The 26,174-nt window shown below is 34.4% G+C and overlaps 1 protein-coding gene across 10 annotated transcripts; it reads right to left on the bottom strand.

Moving 5' to 3' along the window:
• Positions 1 to 26,042, bottom strand: LOC132605747 (F-box/LRR-repeat protein 12-like). 10 transcript variants are annotated; one of them, XM_060318965.1, is made up of 3 exons: positions 25,863 to 26,025; positions 1,124 to 2,117; positions 1 to 705 (listed from the first exon to the last, which is right to left on the bottom strand). In XM_060318965.1, the coding sequence occupies exons 2-3, from the start codon at positions 1,795 to 1,797 to the stop codon at positions 222 to 224; spliced, it is 1,158 nt and encodes a 385-aa protein (XP_060174948.1). In that variant the 5' UTR covers positions 1,798 to 2,117; positions 25,863 to 26,025; the 3' UTR covers positions 1 to 221. The 10 variants fall into 10 exon arrangements, with proteins under 10 accessions (XP_060174948.1, XP_060174953.1, XP_060174946.1 ...); XM_060318970.1 differs by lacking the exon at positions 25,863 to 26,025 and adding an exon at positions 24,988 to 25,665; XM_060318963.1 differs by lacking the exon at positions 25,863 to 26,025 and adding an exon at positions 4,230 to 4,384.
• Between the last annotated feature and the right edge of the window lie 132 nt (positions 26,043 to 26,174).

The raw sequence follows: 26,174 nt of genomic DNA on the forward strand, positions 1-26,174 counted from the left end.
GACACAAACATAAGCAACTATATTGATAATCACATATCTAGTACAAGCTTCCACCAATATTAATGTAACTGTTTCATAGCATATACATGAATTAACAAAATCACTTTCTTCTAATGGGAGAAAAAACATATAGTAAGAAATTATACACATACATCTTGATGCTTGTGTCAGTGAGCATAACTGGTCTGAATTTCATGCACTTGGAAGATTATAACTACCGATTAAAACCTGAAGGCACCATGAGGGCAAATACACGTTATTTCTTCTTCTTTAACCTCTACATTTCCTCTTGCAACTTTAAACATCTCTAAAGCTACAACACTGATTTGAGAACATCTGGTAATGTAAAGAACTGAAAGACGCTTGCATCCACTTCTCAAAGCTTGCAATCCTCGATCAGTAAGATTTCTACAGCCATTCACATGTAGCGTTTTCAAGTTGTGACAATGTGATGCAATAGATTCCCAACCTCCTATTTTAACCCCATGACATACTGCTAAGTTCCATTCTTGAAGCAACGGACAATCCTTTGCTATTGCCATGATACAATCATCGCCAATCATTCTGCACATCCGGAAATTTAACACTCTTAACTTTGCAGCAAATCCGAGACAATTCACACGATGAGACCAGGACAAGTTAAACATACTCAAGTATTCAAGACCGCCTCCGCTTAAGATACTCCATATTCCTTTAGGTTCAAGCCTGCAAGTAGAGGTGGCAAAAATTAGCCCACGAAAACATAACCTGCTCAACCCGTGACCCGCCAATTTATTAGCTCATTCATTTCAGTCCAACACATTTCAGCTCATCTGAAAATTGGGTTGATGCAACCCAACTTGAGCTAATATGTAGCCCAAATTGACCCATAGAAACAGTCAAACTACAGACTTTTTTTTTATTTGATATGTCATATATAGCGATAATAAAGAAAAGAAACGGTTTTATTCAGTACTCAAAAAATTATAAAATAACAAACAAAGAAATTAAGACTTAAAGATGAATTTGGTGGGTTGAGTATGACCCGCTTTTTTTAGCCCATTTCAACCCAAAGGCCATTAATTAACTCAACACATTTTGATCCGCCCAAATCCAGCTCAACCCACCCAATTGACACCCTTACCTGCAGGAATCAGCTTCCAAATAAGTCAGAGTTTGAGAACATCCTTGAAAGCCAACACCGGTTAGATATCTACAGTAGGATATCCTGATAGCTCTAAGATGACGGCAGTTTTGTGAAATAGCTCTTATGCCATAGTCAGAGATTTCAGAGCAATACGAGATATTCAGATCTTCTAAAGCTAGGCAAGAATTAGATAAGGCCTCTAACCCATAATCTGTAACATTACACCGGTAAAGACTTAGTATTACCAACAAAGAACAACCAGATGCCACAGAGGAAAGACCATTATCAGTTATCCCAAAACAAAAGTCTAGACGAAGACTTTGTAATTTTGAGGCATGATGTGGCAACAAAGCCAAAGCTGAATCTGGAAGCTCGGTGCATCCAGAAAGGGACAATGATTTTAGGTTACGGAAACGGTTCAGAAGCCTATATAACTGGAAGGTACTGATTTGGGCGTTATTTTGAGATGATGAGGAGATATTAAGCCTAGTATAAGGGCATTGGAACTGTAAAGATCTTCTATTTTGATTTTGAATTTGAAGCCAACGACGACATGTTAAGCCAAATGATTCACGGTAAGATGTGCAGTCAAGATGTTGAAAAATCAAGAGCAAACAATCGTCTGGAAGCTGCATGATATATCCAGAGAAGTCATCTAATAGATTATCCATTTCGACCAAGTTAAACACTCCAGTAAGGGTGTGAACTCGATAGCTCACAGTAAGAGGTAGACAACTCAAAATAACAAAGAGCAAGGCTTCAAATGCAAGACCTATGAGATCCCTGACTTATGACAAAGACATCCGGTTTTTGAACTATGAGGTCCTCCGAAAAGTAGGAACTAGGAAGATAGTTTACTTTTCAACCTGAGTAAAATGTCAACGGACCCCACAGTCAGTTTTATCTATACTTTCTACCGCATTTGGGACCAATACCAAAAGAGAACTGATTGGAGGGTGTTAACTTGAGAGATTAGCCAGATAAACCAACACTGCAAAGAATAAGAAAAATCGTGTATTAGTTGACATTAAACAGCACTGACTACCATACATATGATATCTTGTCTTTTGTTTTTTATACTTAAATGTTTTAAAGCTTTATGACATTAATAAAGGCAAATTGTAAGCTCATCAATATGTTGTAAGATACTTCACGTATGCATATGTCCACTTCAATATGAAAAAATCCGGTAATGAACGCTACATAATTGTCTTCCTCCATGCAAACAAAGGTGTAGCTAGACAACTAATCCATCAGGAGCTATTTTCTCAAAATATACCATGCACATCTTAGTGGGGATATAAAATATTTCCAAGGCTGATGTGTATGCTTAGCTTCATCTCGAGCCCTGAATATTTGGATATGGAAAAGTATCCTACATTTTGTGATGTCTTCAAAAATGTACCAACTGTGATAGTAGTGTTACTTGTATCCCACAAATAAACACGTGTATATGGTATCACAAACAATGCCTCAACCAGGACGAGATGCACAATTCGTCTTGGAAACGAGCTTCAAAAGCACTAACTATCCTGTAGATGCAATTGCTAATAGCTTATACAAAAATCTCTCCTAAGGGGTCATTTGGTTCAAAACCAGGATCTCTCATGGTTAATGACCTGGATAGTGAATCCACCTTCTATATGGGATGAGTTATACTAAGATTTTGGTATAAATATGATACTGGTTTTAGCTAATACCTCTAAACCAAACACGGGATAAATTTAATCCCATAATCTGTACCGGAATAAACCACCTAATCCTTGAACCAAACGGCCCCCAAGAGGTAGGATGAGGGGTCAAATTCCTAGCTCATATATGCAATAGCTTCAAGGGTAAGAATATGTCTAGAGCAGCATATTTTGAAGGGTTTCATTATAGTATAAGAGAATCAAAGCAAAATGTCATACATAGGATATCAAATTCGAAATAAGTTCAACACATAAGGAGCAGCAAATAACGGCCTAACAGAGTGCCTTTATACCCATTCTAACTTGCATTTTTTTTTTTTAATAAACTACAGATAGCTTTCAAGTCCCCCTCGCTCCAATAAGTCAACATTTTAACGAAGCTTGAATAACCAGCGGCAGAGCCAGGAACTCTAACAAGGGGAATCAAAAAATTGCAAGAATGAAACAACTGGGATTACAACGTGTGACCTAAAACATTTTTTGAGCAATCTTTGCCGCTACACTAGAATCTTCCTTGTGTCAATGGAATTCAACAATTTATATATGCCCAAAAGTATTTGTTCTTCCCCGTTTCTACCTAGCATAATTTTCCGAGAAATGAGATTCAATTGAACCCCTTGCGTCCACCTAGCTCCGCGGCAAAGGCGGATTCACCGTCACGGTACCAGGTTCATCTGAACTCGGTACTTTTAACGCAGAGCACAAATTTATGTGTAAAATTTCTATAAAATTGCAACAAATAGTAAAAATGAACCCATAATTTTAAAAACAATGGGTTCAATGCGAAAAATCTTAAAAGCTGAAATCATAGAGTTTAAATCCTGGATCCACCTCTACTCCGTGGCTCCGCCTCCGCCTGAATTGTTGGTGAACACTTAAAAATAGACGTTGCAAATTTAGATAATTTAACAACATACCCAGTGAAATCCCACAAAGTGAGGTCTGGGGAGGATAGAGTGTACACAGACCCTTACCCCTACCTTGATTTAGATAACACAGAAATCTTAAAATTTGCAATTGGTCTCCACATAACAATTTTAAATAGACGACATAAAATCCAGTATATAGCCTATCTGAAAATATAGAGCATTTCCCTCTACAAAAACCTTTTCTTAATCCACCACAACTTACACATGAAAACTCTATGAAAAAACAAATAGTAGTAATTGGTTCAAATACTAAAAGAGGTAAGGTTTCAGAATTTAATATTGGCTGAATTTTTAGTGATTTTTCTACCTATATATATCTGCTGAAAACACTGACTTAATTGAACTCATTATAGACATGCTACTTCTGCCAAATCTTGGTTCTATAAAACTACTACAAGTATCAATTGGGGAAGAGAAAAGGTGTTTAAATATATATATTAAAAAAAAAAAAAAAAAAACAGATGCAAAGATCGAAGGGCGTACCTCCAGATACAGAGAGAAATTGATGCAAAGAGGGGAAGTGAAACACGTAATATACGAAATTGGAATTACACTGTTAGCTCTTACATCAGCTTCGAAATTCACACCTTGTTTGTTTGGACGGTTGTTAGTTGTTAGGAGTACTTTTGTTGTGTATTGTTATTTAAGCTAAAATACAATACTCTATTTATTTTGATGGTACTCTAATATTGTCAGTGTTAAATGGGCAAAGGTGCAAATATATTACTCAACTTTGTGATTTTGAATAAATGTATAGCTCGTTAAAATAAGAGTGTATATATATATCTGTCGTTAGAAAATGGTGCAAATATAACCAGCCGTTACACAAATGATGCAAATATATCCTTTTGGCTAACAGAATCTAAAAAAAAAATCAATTAGTTTATTTAATTAAAAAAATGGCATGTGGCTTTAAAAAAAGGTCTACCAATTTTTTTGAGTAAGACTTATTTTTCTAAAGCCACGTGCTAGTTTTTTTTTTGTGTGACGGGTCTAGTTCGTTTAAAAAAATATCTTACTTTAAAAAAATTAGTTTATTCATTTTTTGAAACGAACCAAACTCGACCCACCAAAAAAAATTACCATGTGACTTTAGAAAAATATGTCTATTAAAAAAAGGAGTAGACTTTTTTTTTTTTAAAGTAACATGACAATTTTAATTAAAAAAGAAGCTAAATGATTTTTACAAAAAAAATCATCAGCAGAAAAGGTATATTTGCACTATTTTAAAACGACAGAGTATATATATATCACTTTCTTAATGAGGGGTATATCTGCTCTAAATCGCAAAGTTGTGGCGTATATTTGCACCTTTTCCCATGTTAAATTAAAGGTAAACTATCAAGTGTGAGGGTTTTCTACCTAAACTATCATCAACTAGTTTGCAAACACACCTCAACTATCAGTTTTCAATTTTCCTACTTGAACCATCACCAACTAGTTTGTAATACACACCTCAACTATCAGTTCAGATAGAAAACTCAAAAAAATGTGTTACTTGATGTGTATTTTTTGGCCATTGTCTCTAAATTAAACGATGAAAAGTCTTATTTTATGTAACACCAGTTTGGTGTAGTCGTGTATCTTATTTTTTCTTCTCATTATAACTTTACTTTTTATTTAGGCATAGTATATAACATACACTCAAACTTAACCTTAACCGGCAATTAAACACTTCAACTCTGAGAATGCACATCTAGACACGTTAACTCGTCTTTACTGTTTCGGTTATACACTCCAACTTACAAATGAAATGAATAGACACCTCCAAAATTTATGAGTCACTGATAAGTCCAAATCCACTCCTCAAAAAGAAAGTGCACACGATCGTCGCTTTATTATTTAATTACCCAACTGCAAGTCGGGGTCGAATCCGCAGGTTACAATATAAAGGCAATTTAAACAAATAAGGAATTATCACCAACTAAACTAAGTCAAACACTTTTTCAATATTTGATTTTTTTTGTTTAACAGCTAATAAAGATAAAACTAACTAGAAAGTGGATAAAATGATCAATGACCACAAGCATGGATACAAAGGAAATTACTCTCACGTACCGATCTAATGTATTTCACGATTTTACAACTAAGAGCGAGTTTATGTTAAAAGATAATGATTTCTAAAATCTCATCAAAAGTCTCTCGATACCAAATTGATGAATGTCATTACTAAACTTTCTCAAGCCTTAGAATGTGGAAAATGAGAACAATCAATAATCTCAAGTAACTTTCCTATTTCTAACTCAAGTTATTAAATGGGGTTTAAAGTTTCAAATCTTTGCTATCTAACTATTTTCCTAACTTTTACTTTCTTTCTCAAGCAAAGGAAAAGTATTTAGGCACAAATATGTTGGCCACCATTAAAAGTCATTAAAGTTGAAGAGTTAATAGAAAAACATTAACTCACTTCACTAGAAATAAAAATCATTCAATACATAAGCATAATAAGAGTTGCAATCCAAACTTTAACAATGTATATTTTCATAAACAAGTTTCAAGCATTGAAATGAAAAACTACACCCTTAAATAGTCAATACATAGCAAGGAATTGAAGAAATGAGTAAAGGATTAAGAAATTTCCTATCAAAATCTTCAAATCTTTAATCCCCAAGTGTGGATGCAAAAATCCTAGCTCTCCAAGCTTGTAAATATGGCCAAAGATGATAGTAATTTCTCCAAGTCTTGTTTTTATAGTTCCCTCATTTTTCCAAGTCCAAAAATAACAAAATAGGCCCCAAAATTTCAGATTTACAAATCTGTCCAGTTTTTGCACTTTTTCCATTTCTTCAATTTGACATCTTTTTGACTTGTTTTTCACTTGGTTTCTTTCCGATCACTTCTAAATCACATAAAACTCGTAAAATGGAAGTAAACGACATTAAATGCACTATTTTTCAATCAAACATAGCAAAAATCTAAGATTAAAAAAGAGATAAGTTGATAAAACACTAACTTATCAGTCACCTCAGCATTGGGTGTCCATGAGACACAGTAGAGTTGAGGTGTCTATATGTGCACTCTCAAAGTTGGAGTGCTTACTTGCTAGTTGAAGCAAAATTTGAATGCATGTTTATGTACTTAGCCTTTTATTTAATAATCGTATTTTTATTCTACCTTTAATAATTCTTAATTATCTCGTATCCTACTATATATATATATATATATATATATATATATATATATATATATATATATATATATATATATATTAATTCTTCAGATTGTTAATGTGTGTCATTATGTATCAATGAAAAATGCTACGATCTATCCAAACGTTATTTCATTTAGTTTAACAACCATCCAAACAAGTTATGTCAGCAGTGAAATCAAGATTTGAAGTTTATGAGGTTCAAGATTTTACTGCATTCAAAGTACTAAATTTTAAATTGGTAATTATTGCATGTTAAATAAGTTTATTAAAATAAATATAAAATTTACTCAATAAGGCGTAATCCGTAGCCTATACTCTGGCTTTGCAGGACATTCATCATTTAAGATTCAATCATATGAATAAGAAAGACTGGGAAAACTTGGTAGGCAACATGAGAAAAGCGAGACCAGGATAGTTTGGGGCTTTGGGCATGTGAATAAGAGAGATGTAGGTACCCCAGTGAAGAAGTTAACTATGATTGGCTTAAGGATAGGTAGAGGCAGAAGAAACATTGGGAGAGATAACTAGACCATACATACCTCATCTCTAGCTTAAGAGGACATGATCTTAAATAAGAAGTTATGGAGGTCGTGAATTAGGCTAGTAGGTAGTCAAGCATTTTCTCGCTGTCGTGTAAGATAGGTTTCTCCTTGCATATCAGTAGTATTAGCACGATTCTCGTAGTGTTTAGTCTCTCAATTTCCGCTACTATCTATTGCTTATTGTGCTTCGGTTGTTATTTTATTTGGTAGTGGTTACTATTCCTTTTCTATGTATGCTTTATGATGGCCCCTTTTATTTGTAATGTCTTCATTACTTCTTTTTTTCTCCTTTTAAATCTACTTGGATAAGCATTACTTAGGTTTTTTAGAAATAACTTCTCTACCTCCACAAGACAGAGATAAGGACTGCGTACACTTTACTCTCCCCAAATCCCAAACTATGGATTACAATGGGCATGTTTTTGAATATGAAAGGCTTCTCACTGGTCTTGTTAATCCGGATTGTGTTGTGCATCAATGGTAGATGAGGGGTTTGACAATTTTACTTTATTATTGCCAAAATTTGAAAAAGAAATAATTACTCCAGTACAATTTTTTTAATTTCTTTTTCCTCTTTTTCTTTCTCTTTCAAGAAAAGCATCTTTATCCTAGTCCGACATATGCAAATTTTTTTTCCATCAATACATCTCGCAATGTGCACTTGCATTTCTTTTGTATTTGCTTGTGATGTTAATTCAATAGCCTTTTTATTATTTTTAGAATGAAATTTTATTCTTTAATCGTCCAGCTATATATAAATTCTACTAGAATATCATGTTCCTATATGATTTTGTAAATTCTTGTGACAATAATATTTTGTCGTCGGCTTACACATAAGATCATTTGTAATTTTTTGATTCCACGCGGTCGATTTTTTATTAATAATTATTTTTTCGAACTTGACACTAGTAAAGATGGAGGATATTTACCATCTTATACTAACCTTTGATGGTCTCTAGTATTAGCTGAAGTTATACAACTTTGCTCTCCGGAATCAATCTACGCTGTCGCTAGAAAAAACAAGTTGCATCTATACCCTCTCATTAATGTTGCTCCAGCTGGGTAAAAAATAAACTTAAACTACTCTTTGTTCTCGTATATAGGAATATTTTCTTTTTAATTTGTTTTAAGAAGAACACTGACTTTCTAAAATTTTAATCAATTAAATTTAAGCGATAAAAGGGGTTGATCAAATGGTAAGCGCCCTCCACCTCTGACTCGAAGGTTGTAAGTTCAATTCGTCAAAGGAACAAAAAGAAATAGCTCCTAGGGAGAGGGGTAAAAAATTGGCAAACTTACTCAAATAACTACCTTATTGTAGCTTCCTACCATTTGTATCTACTCTTTTAAATATTACCATTTGTAGCTACATTTTTGCAAAATAGTGTATGTTTTCGCGTGTATTTGTTGCCAACAAATACATGAGAACAAGGTAAAAAAAAACATGATTCTTGATTTTAGACTTTAATGGTGGAGCTATTAGATATTAATATATATATTTTTTTTGATGTATTTTAGTGATTTTTTTTTTATGTATTTCAGTGGCTTTTTTTGATGTATTTCAAATACATTGTGTACATTCCAACTACTATGAAGCCAAATATATTCAAATTTTCATGTATTTGAATGGATTTCAGCATATACATTCAGATGCAAGACCAAAAAATTCAAATACAAGACAAATACATTCAAAAAAATAATGTGTTTGGCTATTAACAAAATACACTAAAAAATGCACTAAAAAATACAAAGGCAAATACATTAAAAACAGTATATTTGTGAGATGCAGATTTTTGAATGTATTTGTATTTGGCTTATAACAAATACACATGGCCAGATCTGAGACACTACCACCACCAAAAAACCCTAATTTCTCCAACACCACCAAAATCCTAATCTGAGACACCATCACCACCAAAAACCCAAATCTGAGACACCACCACCACCAAAAATCCCTAATCTTTCCATCACCAACAAAACCCTAATCTCTCCACCTCTAAGTCATCTTCCCCGCCGCCATCCCAAAATCAGTCCATCACCGCCGCCACCAACAATGCACACGGCCAGATCTGCAGAGTGAAAAGAAAGAGAGGGGTGAGCATAGAGGGAGACAGAGAAGAGAGAGGGGGGGGGGGGGGTGAGCATAGAGGGAGAGGGAGAAGAGAGAGGGGGGGTGCGGCCATAGTGGTGGTGGTTGAGAGAAGGAGAGAGATTTTTTAGGGTTTTGAGAAATGAAAAATCTGAAATGGGTAGTGATTGAGAAAAAAGAAAGATATATGTGTTTGGGTATGTATTTTTTGATATAGCTACCATTTTTAATTTAGAAAATTTAATTAGCTACTAAATATAATTAAATAAAAGGATAGTTAATATTAATAATTAGGTCTTAAAAGAAGATACAATGAGTAAAAAATTTTAAAAAACTAAACTTTGTTGTGAATAAATTAAGTGGACGACCATGTGGGCCACCACCACTACTGTAGCAAGCTTGCCTTTGCAAGTTTAAAGCTTTATATATAACCATGTATAATTGATGGAAATTTACACAATTGAGAATAGAAATAAAAGCAGTACTAGTACACTTGCTTCTTAGGCTCTCTCTCTCTCTCTGTTTTACTACTTTTTTTATTACATCATTTTTATTTTATAACACGTATCAGCACGAGACTCTACCATTTTGAGCACTTATTTTGATTTAATTTCAGGTTTAGGAAGCAATTTTAAAGAGAAGGTAAGAATGAATCGCGTTGATCAATTTTAATTGTTTAGTATAATTACAAACCTACGGAGAAAGAAAGAGATGGCAGGTATACATCTTTCTGTTATGAAGAAAGTACAATGTTACATCTCGAAAAATCTTTCGTTGGTACGCAAGTGACTGAGCTAGTAAGGAGTATGAGTATACGATATGTTCATGAGTAAGCGATAACGCTTAACGAACTCTAGAGAAGATTTCAAAGATGTTAGAGATGGGGGGAAGATGATTGCTAGAGAGAAGGTAAAGTATTGGATAAGTGTTGGAAAGGAATTACGAGTAATGAGTTAGAAAGGACTTAATTATGTCTAGGAGAAGAGTGATAACGTCCCTTGGATTGGTATTGAAGTGTTGAACAAGTGTTAAGAAGGTTCCATAAGGATTGGAGATCAAACAAATGGACGAAACGAAATTCGGGATCACTGGGATTATACGGCCAAACATACTGGCCATATAATTTATACAGTCCGTATGTCTGGACCGTATAATCAACCCAGCTTGGAAAAACTCTCTAGACCAAACATACGGCCAGGACATACGGTCCGTAGATTTTATACGGACCGTATGTTGGTCCGTATATTTGGTCGGGACAGGTTTTTGCTCAATAAATGTAAGGGACCAAGGTTATTTCATTTCATTTCCTTTTACCCCCTTATCTCTAAAACATATATCTACACCTATTATATAAGTTTTCAAGAGTTTGTAGTGATTAACAACACAACCAAGTGAATCAAGAGTAAGAACCCATCAAAGATCTTCTAAAGTCAAGAAATTCAAATGGAGGAAAATTAGGGTTTTTGCTCAAGTGGAGTATTATCGATTAAATCTTGTTCCTACAACATATAAGGTAAGATTCATGGTATTTATATGTTGTTTAAGGTATTTAAGAGTTAAAATGTTTGGTCCTTAGAAGAGTATAATGAAATGGGTTATGAATGATGAATAGTGACATTTTGAGAAATAGGTTGAATTGAATCATGATTATTGTTGTGTTGTGACACGAATGGGTTATAAATGACGTTAAGATCATGAATTAGACATTGTGTGTGACTGGACGAAATCATGTGTTATGATCTTGAATTTGGAGAATTGTGAGTAAATTGAGTAATGCGATAATGTGAATGATTAATGGTCATTGTTATGATATAGCGGATGTATTGTTGACGTTTGGTAGTTGAATTACAATATGGGAAAATGTTGTATAAATAGAGGAGATGTTGTCCTATTTTCTCTAGATTTAGTCATGAATGTTAGTTGTCGATCCTAACAATAGTACGCCCTTAATGAAGGTAGAAATGCTAGCATTGGAGAGGAACGCACAAGTATCAAATAGTCCGACGAAAAGGTATGTAAGGATAACCCTTCTTTAATAAGGCATGTTTCTTTGGCCAAATTCCTAAATACTCTATATGAGTATGTTGTCTTCGAATGATTGATATTCTGAGCTCATAAGCTCAAGATCCTTGATATGTACCACGATTGTACTATGCACCTCATATGATGAGTAAGCCTATGATATAGGCGTAGCGATAATGGTGATGATAGTAATGATGATAATAATAATAATGACGTTAAAGGTGCCTACGGGCTAGTATACTTATATGTGCCTATGAAGGGCTATAATAAAACCCCGAGCTTATAATGCCGGGTAGAATATATGTATATGAATGCGTATAATGTATGTATACGATTAAGTAACGCGCACGCACCACTGCAGTTGGGTACGGATAACACTGAGCCTTGGTAGGGCCAGGTACGTGTAACACTGAGCCTTGGTTGTCCAGGTACGTATGATCACCGAACCTATATGCATGATCGAGTACGCTATGTAAACACTATGTATATGGAATGACTATGTATATAATATGAATATGAATGTGATAAGACTATGTAAAGGAATACGAATAAGGGCTCTCCTATGAGTACGAGTACAAACATGGTGCGAGCACTAGTACGGAATATGGATGATGATGTATGTATATAAACACGTAGGGGAAGTGGAAAGTATCTATGAAAGGCAAGTAAGTACTATGACGACGATATCATTGTCTCCCCTCCTATGATATTTCACATGTTGTTCATTATACTTGTATATTGATGTTGATCATGCTTTACATACTCAGTACATTCTTCGTACTGACGTCCTTTTGTTTGTGGACGCTGCATCATGCCCGCAGGTGCACAGAGAGACAGACTTGATCCATAGCTGCTTATCCAGAGATTTCATAGCAGAGCTCCATTTCCTTCGGAGCCATATCTTTTGGGTACTCATTTTTTTGTGTACATAATTATGGGCATAGCGAGGTCCTGTCCCGCTAATGTGATATGTTATACTCTTAGAGGCTCGTAGTCACGTGTATGTGGTTAGATATGTCTGGCGTTGTCGGCCTATATTTTGTATATCATTTTGTTGGCCTCGTCGACCCGTGTACATTGATGTGGCATAAGTGCCTATGATGATATAAAGATGTTGTTGTCCAAATGGGACTAGTTTGACGAATGAAAGTAAATGCATGTCTAGTTATGTGGCTCACCTAAATGTAAGCATAAGTGTAAGCTAAGAGGTGCCCGGGTGGGCTAGCACCCGGCGCTCGTCGAGGCCCTAGTCGGGTCGTGACATACAAGATATCAATAAAGGAGATTTTTCACCAAGCCATAGAAGGGCTCTTGGGGTGAAGAGCAATAATCTTTTTCCTATAGCAGGTATACGGTTTTATGGGTTAATATTAAGAAACGGGTAAGTATTGAATTTGGTTTGTTTGAAACTCAGTTTTGTAGTATTAGAGAAAGTTTGACCAAATAATTGTCACGAGCTGACACAAAGTATTATTGTTAAACCCATTCATTGTCCGAAAGCATGTTCACACTTCTTTATGAGGATTGTAGCTTTATACATGTAAGATGACCTTCTCTGCACTCTTCATCATTTTACTATGTATACATATAAAGTGTATTTTTTCATAAAAGATACAATTAAACTCCCATAGAGTTTGCAGAAGAAAAATATATGACCACTGTACGTGGTAGTATTTTCTAAGCCTAGTTATTACCAAATTTAATTATGCTTGTAACCATCAAAAGTGGTAAAATTTTCATAAGTCTATTGTGGCTACAATTAAAGATATGTTTATGAGAAATATTATTATATCATGTCACAAAATTGCTCCCGAAGAGCAATATGAAAAATTCGAGAGATATTATGACATGATTTTATGGTCCACTTTGAACTATAACACGGGTTACAAGAAATGTTCGACCACAAGAATTGGTATATTTCATGTCTTGGTAAAACTTAATTTGGTTATGCGTAAAATCATAAAGTGGTACTTTATTTAAGAGACTCGAGAATGAGTCTCAGTTCACTTTGGCCTATTATGCTATTGGTTTAAGGTAAGACAGTGGTGCCAAGTCCCATTGCACCAAGAGAATAAGACATGGAGTTTGAATCCCGATACATTATGATGATAATATAAAAAGTTGGGTTCAAGTCCCATCGCATTATGGCTTAAAACACCTTTATACAAATAAGACATTGGGTTTAAGTCTCAATGCACGATATCGATGATATGATGATGACTGAACAAATCAATATGCTCTTGATAAAATTGTGAAGCTTGTCCCACTAACTTTTCTCCATTTCCTAAAGTGAACTTGGTAGCAAAATATGATAAGTCTGAAAGATGACAACAAATTTGTTGTGGCTATATGAATGAACGTGGGCGTGATAAAGGATAAAATAATATTAGTCATCATTATGATAATTATAAAAGGGAAGAACATTATGGGTTCTCAAAATGGTCCTCCAAAAGGTGAAGATAATTTTTATCATCAATGCGATATGAAAGGTCATTGAGCATGCAGTTGTTGTGCGACTTAATTTAATAGATTTTATAAATCCTCCATAAAAATAAAGGAGTACAAAGTAGAGATGTACTCGACCTTTCAAAATGATCTTGAGGTGGATCATATAAATATAATAAATTTCAAGGCATGACAAGGAACTTATAGTGAACATTTATGAAGCGCATACAAAGGATTATAGTTCATTCCTTGAAAAAAAATGTAACTTGTGATAAGCACTGTGATTGCTGGCACATTCTTTAAAGTGATTGTGGCAAGATGTGATAATATATTCATAAATACATGCTTATGTTTGGTTATACTATACCACAACTCACCTCATGGGGAAGTTTTGAGAGAAATCGATATTGTGATATAAATGATCATTGATCACCTTGCCGATGATGATTATTTAAGGGAAAAGATTAAAGCAAGAAACGGTTCTTGCCTAAAATATTTTTTTATCATGACTCAAATGATATAATATTCTCTTTTAAAGGTATGTTCATCATACAGATGATGTTATGAAATGTGTGGTAGTACACAATTAATTGGCAGCTCCGGAAGAGCTAATTTATTACTACATTGGAGGAATTAAATTGATTATCAAGAAAGCATTATATTGTAGTAAGTCTCAAATAAACTTATTGAGTTTCAAAGGTATTCGCCAAAGTGGGTATTCATAATGAGACTATAAATTAATCAAATATTTAATATCTTTGCATTACTACCGTCATAGCGGGTAAGAAATACAAATGTGAAATACTCTGCTTCCTTCCTGCTTGTACTACACATAATATGAGTATGATGACGGAATTGCATACGATAGTAAACTAGAAGTTTGTTGAAATAAACATCAGTTGGCATGACGGGTTGACCATCCCGATTTAAATATAATGCAAAATAATTGAGAATTCACATGGTTCTATATAGAAAATATAAAAGATTCTTCAAGAAATTCTCTTGTGCTGCTTATGATCATTAAATCTTTTATCAGACCAGCTAAGGCTGGGATTAGGATCCCTATAGATTTGGAACGTATAAAAGGTGATATATATAAATGATCTTAGTCACTTTCCATGTGGACCATCTACTATTATATGATTTTAATAGATGCATCTATGATTTGGTCACATGTGTGTTTGGTATCTACTTGCCAGTTGATTTTTGCAAGGTAGTTTGCGGAAATTGATAAATTAAGAGCATGGTTCCAAACAATACAATTATGTTAATAATGCTTGTTTATATCCATAGTTGGTTTGGTAGAAATTGTATGCCTCCAATGATAGTTGAACCATTGAGTATGAGAATAAAACTCCCAATTTGGTATAGGATATGCTATTTAGCATTTAGTAGCGCTTGTATGCATCAAGCCAAACAAGTAATAATAAATCCCCCATCACGATTGGTTCAGGGTCAGGAACCGAATAATATCCATCTAGAAATATTTGAATGTGCGGTAATAAATTCAATTGCACCACCACAACGCACAAAGATGGATCCCCAAAGAAGGTTGGGGATATATGTTAGTCTTACTAGCATCAGGGGGAGAAATGATAAGTAGTTGGAAAATATATTATGTAAAATAAATTATTATTAGCATAATCCTCATTCAAAAGGATAATTCCAGTCAAATGCCAGACGCATTGACCCAAAAGAATATTATATGCCAGCTACAAATCCTTCATTTAGAATTAAAGTTCCTGAAGGACAGAGTCTACGGCACGCCTGAAGCGTGGTAGACCGATAAGTTCCAAAGATAAAAATCCTTGCAAGGAGAGGAGAAATTATTATGATGGTCATAATAAGAAGGCAAGTGCTATAGAAGAGCCCCAAGACATAACACTTCATCGAACCTTGAAAAAGGTTCAAGTACCTGAAACTTATCAATATAAAGAGATCTCAATAAACTATATCTATGGAACTGATCCAAAAGATCGTCGACGAAATATATGATATAGCGCTCGATATTATGATGATATTCTTGAAGTTTAAATTTGTCATGATACAGATGAAGAAATGATTGGCCAAAGGTGCAATCGAGTATTAGTGACTTCAGATAAAAAAATGTGAAGCTTGTGGACTTGAAGTCCAAACACCTGAAAGTGGAAAGCCAGTGGGGTACATTATATATATTGCGGAAATGAGACGAAGAAAATAAATTTGTTAGATATAAATCACGACTTATGGCATTAAGGTTTTCTTTTCGCAAAGGCATGGCATTGATTATATGGACACATATTCTCCTGTGGTGGATGCAATCAATTTTAGAGATCTTATTATTCTGACAATACATGAAAACTCGATATGCATATAATGAATTGTTGTCACTATTAATATTTCTAGCTAGACAACAAAATCTTTATGAAAACTCCTGAAAGATTCAAAGTGCCTGAAGCATAAATTAGTTTTCAGGAAACTGGTTCGATAAAGTTTCATAAGTCCTTATATGGATTGAAAAATAAATCAGCGTACATGTGGTATAATTGCCTTGTGTTTCTATAAAGAGGTGTGGATCTAAAGTCGTTATGATTATTGTGTATGACTGGGATATTATTGGACCTCTTAAGAGTTTCTAAAAGCAATAGATTTTCTACTCACGAATTTAAGATAAATGACTTTGAAAACTTTTTGGCCTACAAATCAATCATTTGATAAATAGAATATTTGTCTCTTAGTTAAGTTACACATAGAAAAGGTGATTCCATTGAATATCCCAATGGTTGTGAACTCACCTGTATAAATAAAGATCCATTTAGACCTCATGAAATTGATGAAAAATCATTTAGTGTAATAGGTGCACTTATATATCTTGCTAATACTATGATTATGCATAACATATTTTATTAATGTGCAGGCAAAATATAACTCCTACACATTTATATGTGAAGGAAATCAAATATTGATATGACTTTTGATTATTCTAACAAATATTGCCAAGGTCTTGTTGTCTATACAAATGCAGGATATTTATATGATTTGCATGAAGTTGTACGATCTCAGACAATTACTCATTTGCATGTGGGTGACTTCCATATTATGCTATTCTATAAGACACACTAATGCAAGTCGAGAATACACATGGTTGATATCAATAACTCAACACATTTAGGAAGGAACTGTGGTATCTCCATAAGATTCCAACAATATTGAAAGCTAAAGCTGATGGAGACAGAATAAACACATTTCACCAAAATTCTTTTTCACACATGATCTTCAACAAAATGGTGAAATTGTTGCTCAACAAATTCGGTCAAAGTGCTAATTTGGCGGATTTATCTACTAAGGAGTTGCCAACATTAATATTCAAGAAATTGATCCGCATGATTGAAATATGCCCTCACCGAGATACAAAATGATGCTCTTATCAGGGGGAGTAAGATAGGCGCTGCACTTTTTTTTCCTTAATCAAGGTTTTGTCCCACCGAGTTTTCCTAGTAAGGTTTTTAATGAGGCAGCAAGCAATACATATTAGGAATAACTTGTATATTTTTCTTCACTAGAATTTTATATTTTACATGGACATTCAATTTTATACATGGGGTAGTGTTATGAATAAATTAAGTGGATGACCATGTGGGCCACCACTATTACTGTAGTTGATGGAAATATACACGATTGAGAATAGAAAGAAAAACAGTACTATTACACTTGCTTCTTATGCTCTCTCTCTTCATTTTGCTATTTTTTTATTACACCGTTTTTATTTTATAACAAACTTAAGATTTTCATTTTACTCTTAAAGATCATTTTCTATAGCCAAACAAATATTATGATAGATTTAAAATCATAAATTTCAATATTATAGTAATATTGATGTTATGCTGTCCATATATTTTTTTTTCTTAAATTTCGTGTCCTATTAGACTTAGCCACATAAACTAAAACAAAAGCTTTTTACTAAGTTGGTTGCTTATTTGGACACATTTCTCGTTTTCCGTTAATATTTCATTGTCCTTTTCATCAATCATGGTTCCTATATTAAGTTTTTCTGTTAAAAAAATAAATTAGCTAGATTCATCCCAATTAAATGAATATACCTAGTTCATGAGCTAGGAATGATAAAAGGTCTGTAATTAAACTAAGATACATGTATTAGATTAGATAATATGTTAGCAAAATTCTATAAATATTTGGGAATTATAGTTGTTTGCAACAAATTTTGATATACGGAAAATAGACTGCAATCACAAACAAAAAATGAAGAAACAAGAATATTTTATTCATAAAGAGTGTGGGTACAATTCTATTTATTCCCTTAATGCTTCTCTCCTAAAAAGTTTCCATAATTCGAGGGCCGTCAGCAGTAGGGCTGGGCATAAATACCGAAAAAAATGAACCGAACCGAACCGAAACTTCAACGAACCGAACTAGTTTGGTTCGGTGTTTGGTGTTCATCGTCAAAAAACCGAAACCGAAATAGCCGAACCGAAGTTTGATAAAACCGAACCTTAAAACTGAACACGCACCGAAACTTAATACATTACCCAAAAAAATTAAAATAGTCCAGGCCCATTAAGTTTAAATAAAAAAAAACTCAACTGTAATAAGTCTTCTTTTGCATTTGTATCCCTAATTTTTCACTTCAATTGAAAAAATCAAATATCCTTAACAAAGAAAGGTAACTAGGATGTCTCTTTAGGATTAATGTATGTCCTTTATGTGTTTTCTTAATTATTCTTACGATATGTATATAACACCTAGTAATCCTATGTCATGATTATAGTTTTCTGTTCTTGTGTATTCTGTTTGTTTGATTTTGATTTCAATTTATCAATTTTATGTTTTATTGCTTTTGAGAATATGAATTAGTGTCAATGAAATCGCTTCTAGTATTGTATTAAAAAAACTGAAACCGAATCGAACCGAACTTTAAAAAACCGAAACCGAAAGAACCGAACCGAACCTTCAAAAAATCGAACCCGAAATAGTTGATAAAACTGAACCAAAAAAACGAACGCTCACCCCTAGTTAGTAGTATACTTCTCGAACGTAGGATGATTTGGACCTCCTTGAGATATATTTGATCACCAAGAACGTCAAACAACACTTTGGTACTTCGAGTTGAAAGATAATATTTGATGTCTTGATCCCAACCCAAGAGTTTATGGGATATTCGAAATGCCTTTCTTAGGGAATATGTGTCCCATTATATAGGCTTAAGCTAGGGTTTAAGATAGAGTAGCCTACAAGAAACCCTAACCTACCTTAGAGTTTGAAGATGGATCTAACTCATCTTTTAGAGTCTTATTTCAAATCCGCTAAAATTTCGTTGTCTACAAATGCCCCCACTTTAGGACATGTCGGAGTGTAGATTTGATGAAACTCAAAGACGAGACTTGAAGTAATAGTGAACGGTGACAACCGTATCCAATGTGAAGACCAATTCTCCATTCCACTTTTTCCTACACATATTACATGTCTGTTTTGGAGTACTGCAGTTTTGTTTAAGAGATACTCTAGGCTTCCACCAGAACAAATAAGGGGCCAGGTACCTTATCTGTTTCCTTAAGTCACAACAGAAAGTAAACAAGATACGATGTTTACATGGAAAAATCCTTGCTCACCGGATTAAAAATCATGACCTACCCTGGTAGGATTTCCAACTTCACTAACTGAGCAACGTCTTTTAGATTACAAGCCTTCTGCAATCAAGGAATTAGCCTACTAATCCCTCCCTTTAGAATACCTCTATTGCAAGAACTTACTCGACTAACTCTAGCCAAGAACCAAACTAATTCAACTACCTCTAGTTGAATTTCAACTCACCATAACAAAATTAGTTATGTGTCAACAAAAAAAGCTTAATGAACCAAACACCTACAAAAACCCTTCTTAAAAGAAGTGTAGGTTTATAATATTTAGACCAAAAGATAAAGACTAAAATAACCTAGGAATTAAGACATCTTCAGTATAGGGATTTGGTCCTTGGAGTTATTTAGTCTTGATCTTGAACGCTCTGAGAAGGCAGTGGCGGCTACTCTTTTCAACAAATGAGAATGATGTGTATTGAGTTGCTAGGTCAATCAAATGCCAACATGTTGTTTATATAAGGGCCGAGTGAAGAGCATGTGATAAACATGTGACATGGATAGAGACATTGCATGGTTTGTTTGTCCTGTTGTGGCTCTGTAAATCGGAACAGATGTCGCAGCGTTACAGCTGTCACAATCGTACAGTGCCTAGAAGACCTGATTTCTGATTAATATGCCAGTCATCAAAACTCATAACTCATCAGTTTGTCTCATAAATGTTCCTTTTTTTTTTCTTGTTCTTTCTCTAATCTCCTTGTTTCTTATATCCTTATTATATCATAAAAAAATTTAAAAAAATCCTTTCCTTCTAGTGTCATTGTTTTTAAAATTCAAATTTGGGTACACATCTTATTCTAAACATATTATATATTTGGTTAGTGGTACTTATGTATTTTCTATTTCAAAGGTATATACGATAAATTATATATTAGCGGTATTATCAAATATATTGCACATAATAGTGTGTGTGTGTATATATATATATATATACACACACCACAAAAAAATTGTTTTATTATACATATAAATAGTATATATGCTATATTAATGGAATATTTACATTATATAAAACGGTAATAAAATAATATAGCTGAAGTAGATTAAAGGTATATTACAGAAAAAGTTGTCCAGCATAAAAATAATGTTTGAAGAATTTTTTTATTAGAAATTCTTTCGAGGGGAACCTCATTAAAGAGGGGAAGATTTTTGGGATGTTATTTCTTTCATAATATTTAAGATGTTTGAGTAAATTTTTATTTACCATTAGAGGGAGAAATTATGGAAATGCAGTACAAAACGCATTAATGGAAGCTGATTCCTTTTTCTTTTTTTCGTTTTTTTTCTTTTTTCTTTTTTGTCAAAATGCTATATTTGTTAATAAAGTTGCTATATTTATAATGTTTGAAAAGATATGTTATTTTTGTGTTTATAGAAACCAACCGATCTAATGAGTTAAAATCTCCAAAATGTATGCACTCTTGCAGGTTTCACTCTCAGCCCACTCATTTACTCTCTTTTGGTTTCCCAACAAGTGCAAAAACGGATGCTTAAAAATAAAAATAAATTAATTACAAGTGACATGAGTGTTTGATCGTGAGTCATAAATACGAAATACGACTTTCAAAGTTAACAGGTGCACGTGAACCTCTAGGCTCCATGCAGGGCCCGCCTCTGGTTTCAACCATGGTGGATTGGAAGGAGACACAAACATAAGCAACTATATTGATGACCATATATCTTGTACAAGCTTGCAGCAATATTAGTTGTAACTGTTTCATTACACATGCATGCATTTACAAAATCACTTTCTTTTAATGGGAGAAAAAACAGATAAGAAATTATACACATACGTCTTGATGCTAATGGGAGAAAAAACAGATAAGAAATTATACACATGTCTTGATGCTTGTGTGCAGCGGACACAACTGGTCTAAATTTCATCTTGATACAGCTTAAGCAAGTTGAAGATTATAGCCAGCCACCTATTAAAACCTGAAGGCCCCGTGAGGGCAAATACAGTCTATTTCTTCTTCTTTAACTTCTACATTTCCTCTTGCAACTTTAAACATCTCTAAAGCTACAACACTGATTTGAGAACATCTGGTGATGTAAAGAACCGAAAGACGTTTGCATCCAGTTCTCAAAGCTTGCAATCCTTGATCAGTAAGATTTCTACAGCCATTCACATGTAGCGTTTTCAAGTTATGACAATGTGATGCAATAGACTCCCAGCCTCCTATTTTAACCCCGTGACATACTGCTAAGTTCCATTCTTGAAGGGACGGACAATCCCTTGCTATTGCCATGATACAGTCATCGCCAATCATTTCGCACATTCGAAAATTTAACACTTTTAACTTTGCAGCAAATCCGAGACCATCCACATCAGCGCACCAGGTCAAGTTAGACATACTCAAGTATTCAAGACCGCCTCCACTTAGGATACTCTGTATTCCTTCAGGTTCAAGCCTGCAGGTAAGGTGCAAAATTAGCCTACGAAAACATAATCTGCTCAACCCGTGACCCGCCAATTTATTAGCTCATCCCATTTCAGTCCAACACATTTCAGCTCATCTAAAAATAGGGTTGATGCAGCCCAACTTGGGCTAATATGTAGCCCAAATTGACCCATAAAAACATAGTTAAAATATAGACTTTTTTTTTTTTTAAATGTCATATATAGTGATAATAAAGAAAAGAAATAGTTTTATTCAGTACTCAAAAAATTATATAATAACAAACAAAGAAATTAAGACTTAAGAAGAAATCGGTGGGTTGAGTATGACCTGCTTTTTAGCCCATTTCAATCCAAAGACCATTTATTAACTCAGGCCATTTTGACCCACCCAAATCCAGCCCAACCCACCCATTTGACACCCTTACCTACAGGAATCAGCTTCCAAATAAGTCAGAGTTTGAGAACATCCTTGAAAGCCAGCACCGGTTAGATTTCCACAGTAGGATATCCTAATAGCTCTAAGATGACGGCAGTTCTGTGAAATAGCTCTTATGCCATAGTCAGAGATTCGAGAGCAATACGAGACATTCAGATCTTCTAAAGCTAGGCAAGAATTAGATAAGGCCTCTAACCCGTAATCTGTAACATTACACTGGTAAAGACTTAGTATTACCAACAAAGAACAACCAGATGCCACAGAGGAAAAACAATTATCAGTTATCCTAAAACAAAAGTCCAGATGAAGACTTTGTAATTTTGAGGCATGCTGTGGTAACAAAGCCAAAGCTGAATCTGGAAGCTCGGTGCATCTGGAAAGGGACAATGAATCTAGGTTCTGGAAACGGTTCAGAAGCCTAGATAATTGGAATGTACTCATATGGGTGTCATATTGAGATGATGAGGAAGTTTTCAACATAGTATAAGGATATACGATTTGGAACTGTAAAGATCTTGTATTTTCATTTTGAATTTGAAGCCAACGACGACATGTTAAGCCAAATGATTCACGGTCAGATGTGCAGTCAAGGTGTTGAAAAATCAAGGGCAAACAATCGTCTGGAAGCTGCATGATATATCCAGAGAAGTCAACTAATGGATTAACACTCCAGTAAGGGTGTGAACTCGATAGTTCACAGTAAGAGGTAGACGGCTCAAAATAACAAAGAGCAAGTCTTCAAACGCAAGACCTATAAGATCCCTGACTTATGGGAAAGGAAATCAGGTTTTTGAACTAGGAGGTCCTCCGAGAAGTAGGAACTAGGAAGATAGTTTACTTTTCAACTTGAGTAAAATGTCAACGGACCCCACAGTCAGTTTTATCTATACTTTCTACCGCCTTTGGGACCAATACCAAAAGAGAACTGATTGGAGGGTGTTAACTTGAGAGATTAGTCAGATAAACCAACACTGCAAAGAATAAGAAAATCGCGTATTAGTTGACATTAAACAGCACAGGAAAAACTGGTTAAGACAGCATTATCAATACGACATATCTCAAATTAGATGGTCTACATTAATGCCACAAAGATGGCGAAATACGGTTAATCAAAGTTGTATGGCTCATAATCAAAATCAAAATTTAAACAAATGGAATTCATATGAAAACGATCATTTAATTCATTACAAAAAAGCACCGAGCCTACCATACATATGATATCCCTGTCTTTTCTTTTTATACTTGAATGTTTTCAAGCTTTACGATATTAATAAAGGCAAATTGTAAGCTTGTCAATATGTTATAAGATGCTTCATGCATGCATATGTCCACTTCAACATGACTGTATAACCTCTATATTCTGCCGTACGTGGATGGATAGGATTCCTCCACCCTTAATGAGCAGTCTCGAATTCGAGCCCTAGGTATGACAAAAATCCTGTTAGGGAGCGCTTCCCCCCTATGCGACCCGAATCTGAATCCGGATTCTTTGGGGCCTCAATACGGGTATCGCCCTCCGGTGGGAAACTAAAAAAATAAGAAAATTTTGCAGGTACTACTGATAGACTATACCAACCTACCCTAACATATCCAAGAAACAACAAAAGGAATTGAAAAAAGCCCATAATGAACGCGACATAATTGTCTTCCGCCATGCAAACAACGGTGTGGCTAGACAATTAAACCATCATGAGCTATTTTCTCAAAATGTACCATGCACATCTTAGTGAGGAAATAAGATATTTACAAGGCTGATGTGTATGCTTAGCTTCACCTCGAGCCGTGACTATTTGGATATGGAAAAGTATCCTACATTCTGTGATGTCTTGAAAATCCACACAAATAAACATGTGTATATGGTATCACAAACAATGCCTCAACCACGATGAGACGTACAATTCATCTTGGAAAATGAGCTTCAAAATCACTAACTATCCTGTAGGCATACTTGCTAATAGCTTATACAAAAATCTCTCCTAAGGGGTCATTTAGTTCAAAACCAGGATCTCTCATGATTAATAACCTGGATAAGCAATCCACCTTATATATGGGATAAGTTATACTAAGATTTTGGTATAAAAATGATACTGGTTTTAGCTAATAACTCCAACCAAACACGGGATAAATTTAATCTCATGATTTGTACCGGGATAAACCACCTAATCTTTGAACCACATGGCCCCTAAGAGGTAGGATGAGGGATCAAATTCCTAGCTCATATATGCAATAGCTTCAAGGGTAAAAATATGTCTAGAGCAGCATATATTGAAGGGTTTCATTGTAGTATAAGAGAATCAAAGGAGAATGTCATACACAGGATATCAAATTTGAAGTTCAACACATAAGAAGCAGCAAATAACGGCCCAGCAGAGTGCCTTTATACCCATTCTAACTTGCATTCTTTTTATAAACTACAAAAGTCCCCCTTGCTCCAATAAGTCAACATTTTAACAAAGCTTGAATAACCGGCGGCATAGCTAGGAATTCTAACAAGGGGAATCGAAAAAAATGCAAGAATGAAACACCTGGGACTACGACGTGTGACCTTAAACATTTTTTGAGCAATCTTTGCGGCTACACTAGAATCTTCCTTATGTCAATGGAATTCAACACTTGATATATGCCCAAAAGTATTTGTTCTTCCCTATTTCTGCCTAGCATAATTTTACGAGAAATGAGATTCAATCGAACGCCTTGCATCCACCTAGCTCCACGGCAGAGGCGGATCCACCGTCACGTTACCGGGTTCATCTGAACGCAGTACTTTTAACGCGGAGCACAAATTTATGTGTAAAATTCTATAAAATTGAAACAAATAGTAAAAATGAACCCATAATTTTAAAAACAATGGGTTCAACGCAAAAAATCTTAAAAGTTGAAACAAGTTTAAATCCTCGATCCACCTCTACTCCGTGGTTCCGCCTCCGCCTAAATCGTTGGTGAACACTTAAAAATAGACGTTGCAAATTTAGATAATTTAACAACAACAAAATACCCGGTGAATCCCACAAAGTGGGGTCTGAGGAGGGTAGAGTTTACGCAGACCTTACCCCTAACTTGATTTAGATAATTTAAATCAAATAGATAACATAGTAATCCTAATATTTGCAATTGGTCTCCTCATAACAATTTTAAATAGACTAAATAAAATCCAGTATATAGCCTAGCTGAAAATATAGAGCACATCTCTCTAATATTTATTGATTTTTTAATGATTTTTCTACCTATATATATCTGCTGAAAACACTGAGTTAATTGAACTCCTTGTGGACATGCTACTTCTGCCAAATCTTTAAAATCTCACAAGAAAACCCACAAAAAATTATCAATTGGGGAAGAGAAAGGTGTTTAAATATATTTAAAAAATTAAAAAAAAAAATGCAAAGATAGAAGGGCGTACCTGCAGATACAGATGCAAAGAGGGGAAATGAAACACGTAATATAAGAAATTGTAATTACAGTGTTAACTCTTACATCAGCTTCGAAATTCACACCTTGTTTGTTTGGACGATTGCTAGTTGTTAGGAGTACGTTTGTTGCTAAAATACAATACTGTATTTATTTTGATGTTTGCTTCAATATTATCAATTTTAAATTAAAAAAAGACGAAAAGTCTTATGTGTATGTTATCTTATTTTTTTCTTCTCATTTTAACTTTACTTACTATTTAGTCATAATACATAAATATACACTCAAAGTAGCTTCAGCCGGA

The sequence above is a fragment of the Lycium barbarum genome, chromosome 8 (assembly GCF_019175385.1).
Source record: "Lycium barbarum isolate Lr01 chromosome 8, ASM1917538v2, whole genome shotgun sequence".
Lineage (NCBI taxonomy): Eukaryota > Viridiplantae > Streptophyta > Magnoliopsida > Solanales > Solanaceae > Lycium > Lycium barbarum.

Coding starts and splice junctions, on each gene's coding strand:
- LOC132605747 (XM_060318965.1), bottom strand. CDS start 1,797: ATGGATAATCTATTAGATGACTTCTCTGGATATATCATGCAGCTTCCA. Junction 706..1,123: donor TTGGAAGCTGATTCCTGCAG/GTAAGGGTGTCA, acceptor CTCTACTTGCAG/GCTTGAACCTAAAGGAATAT.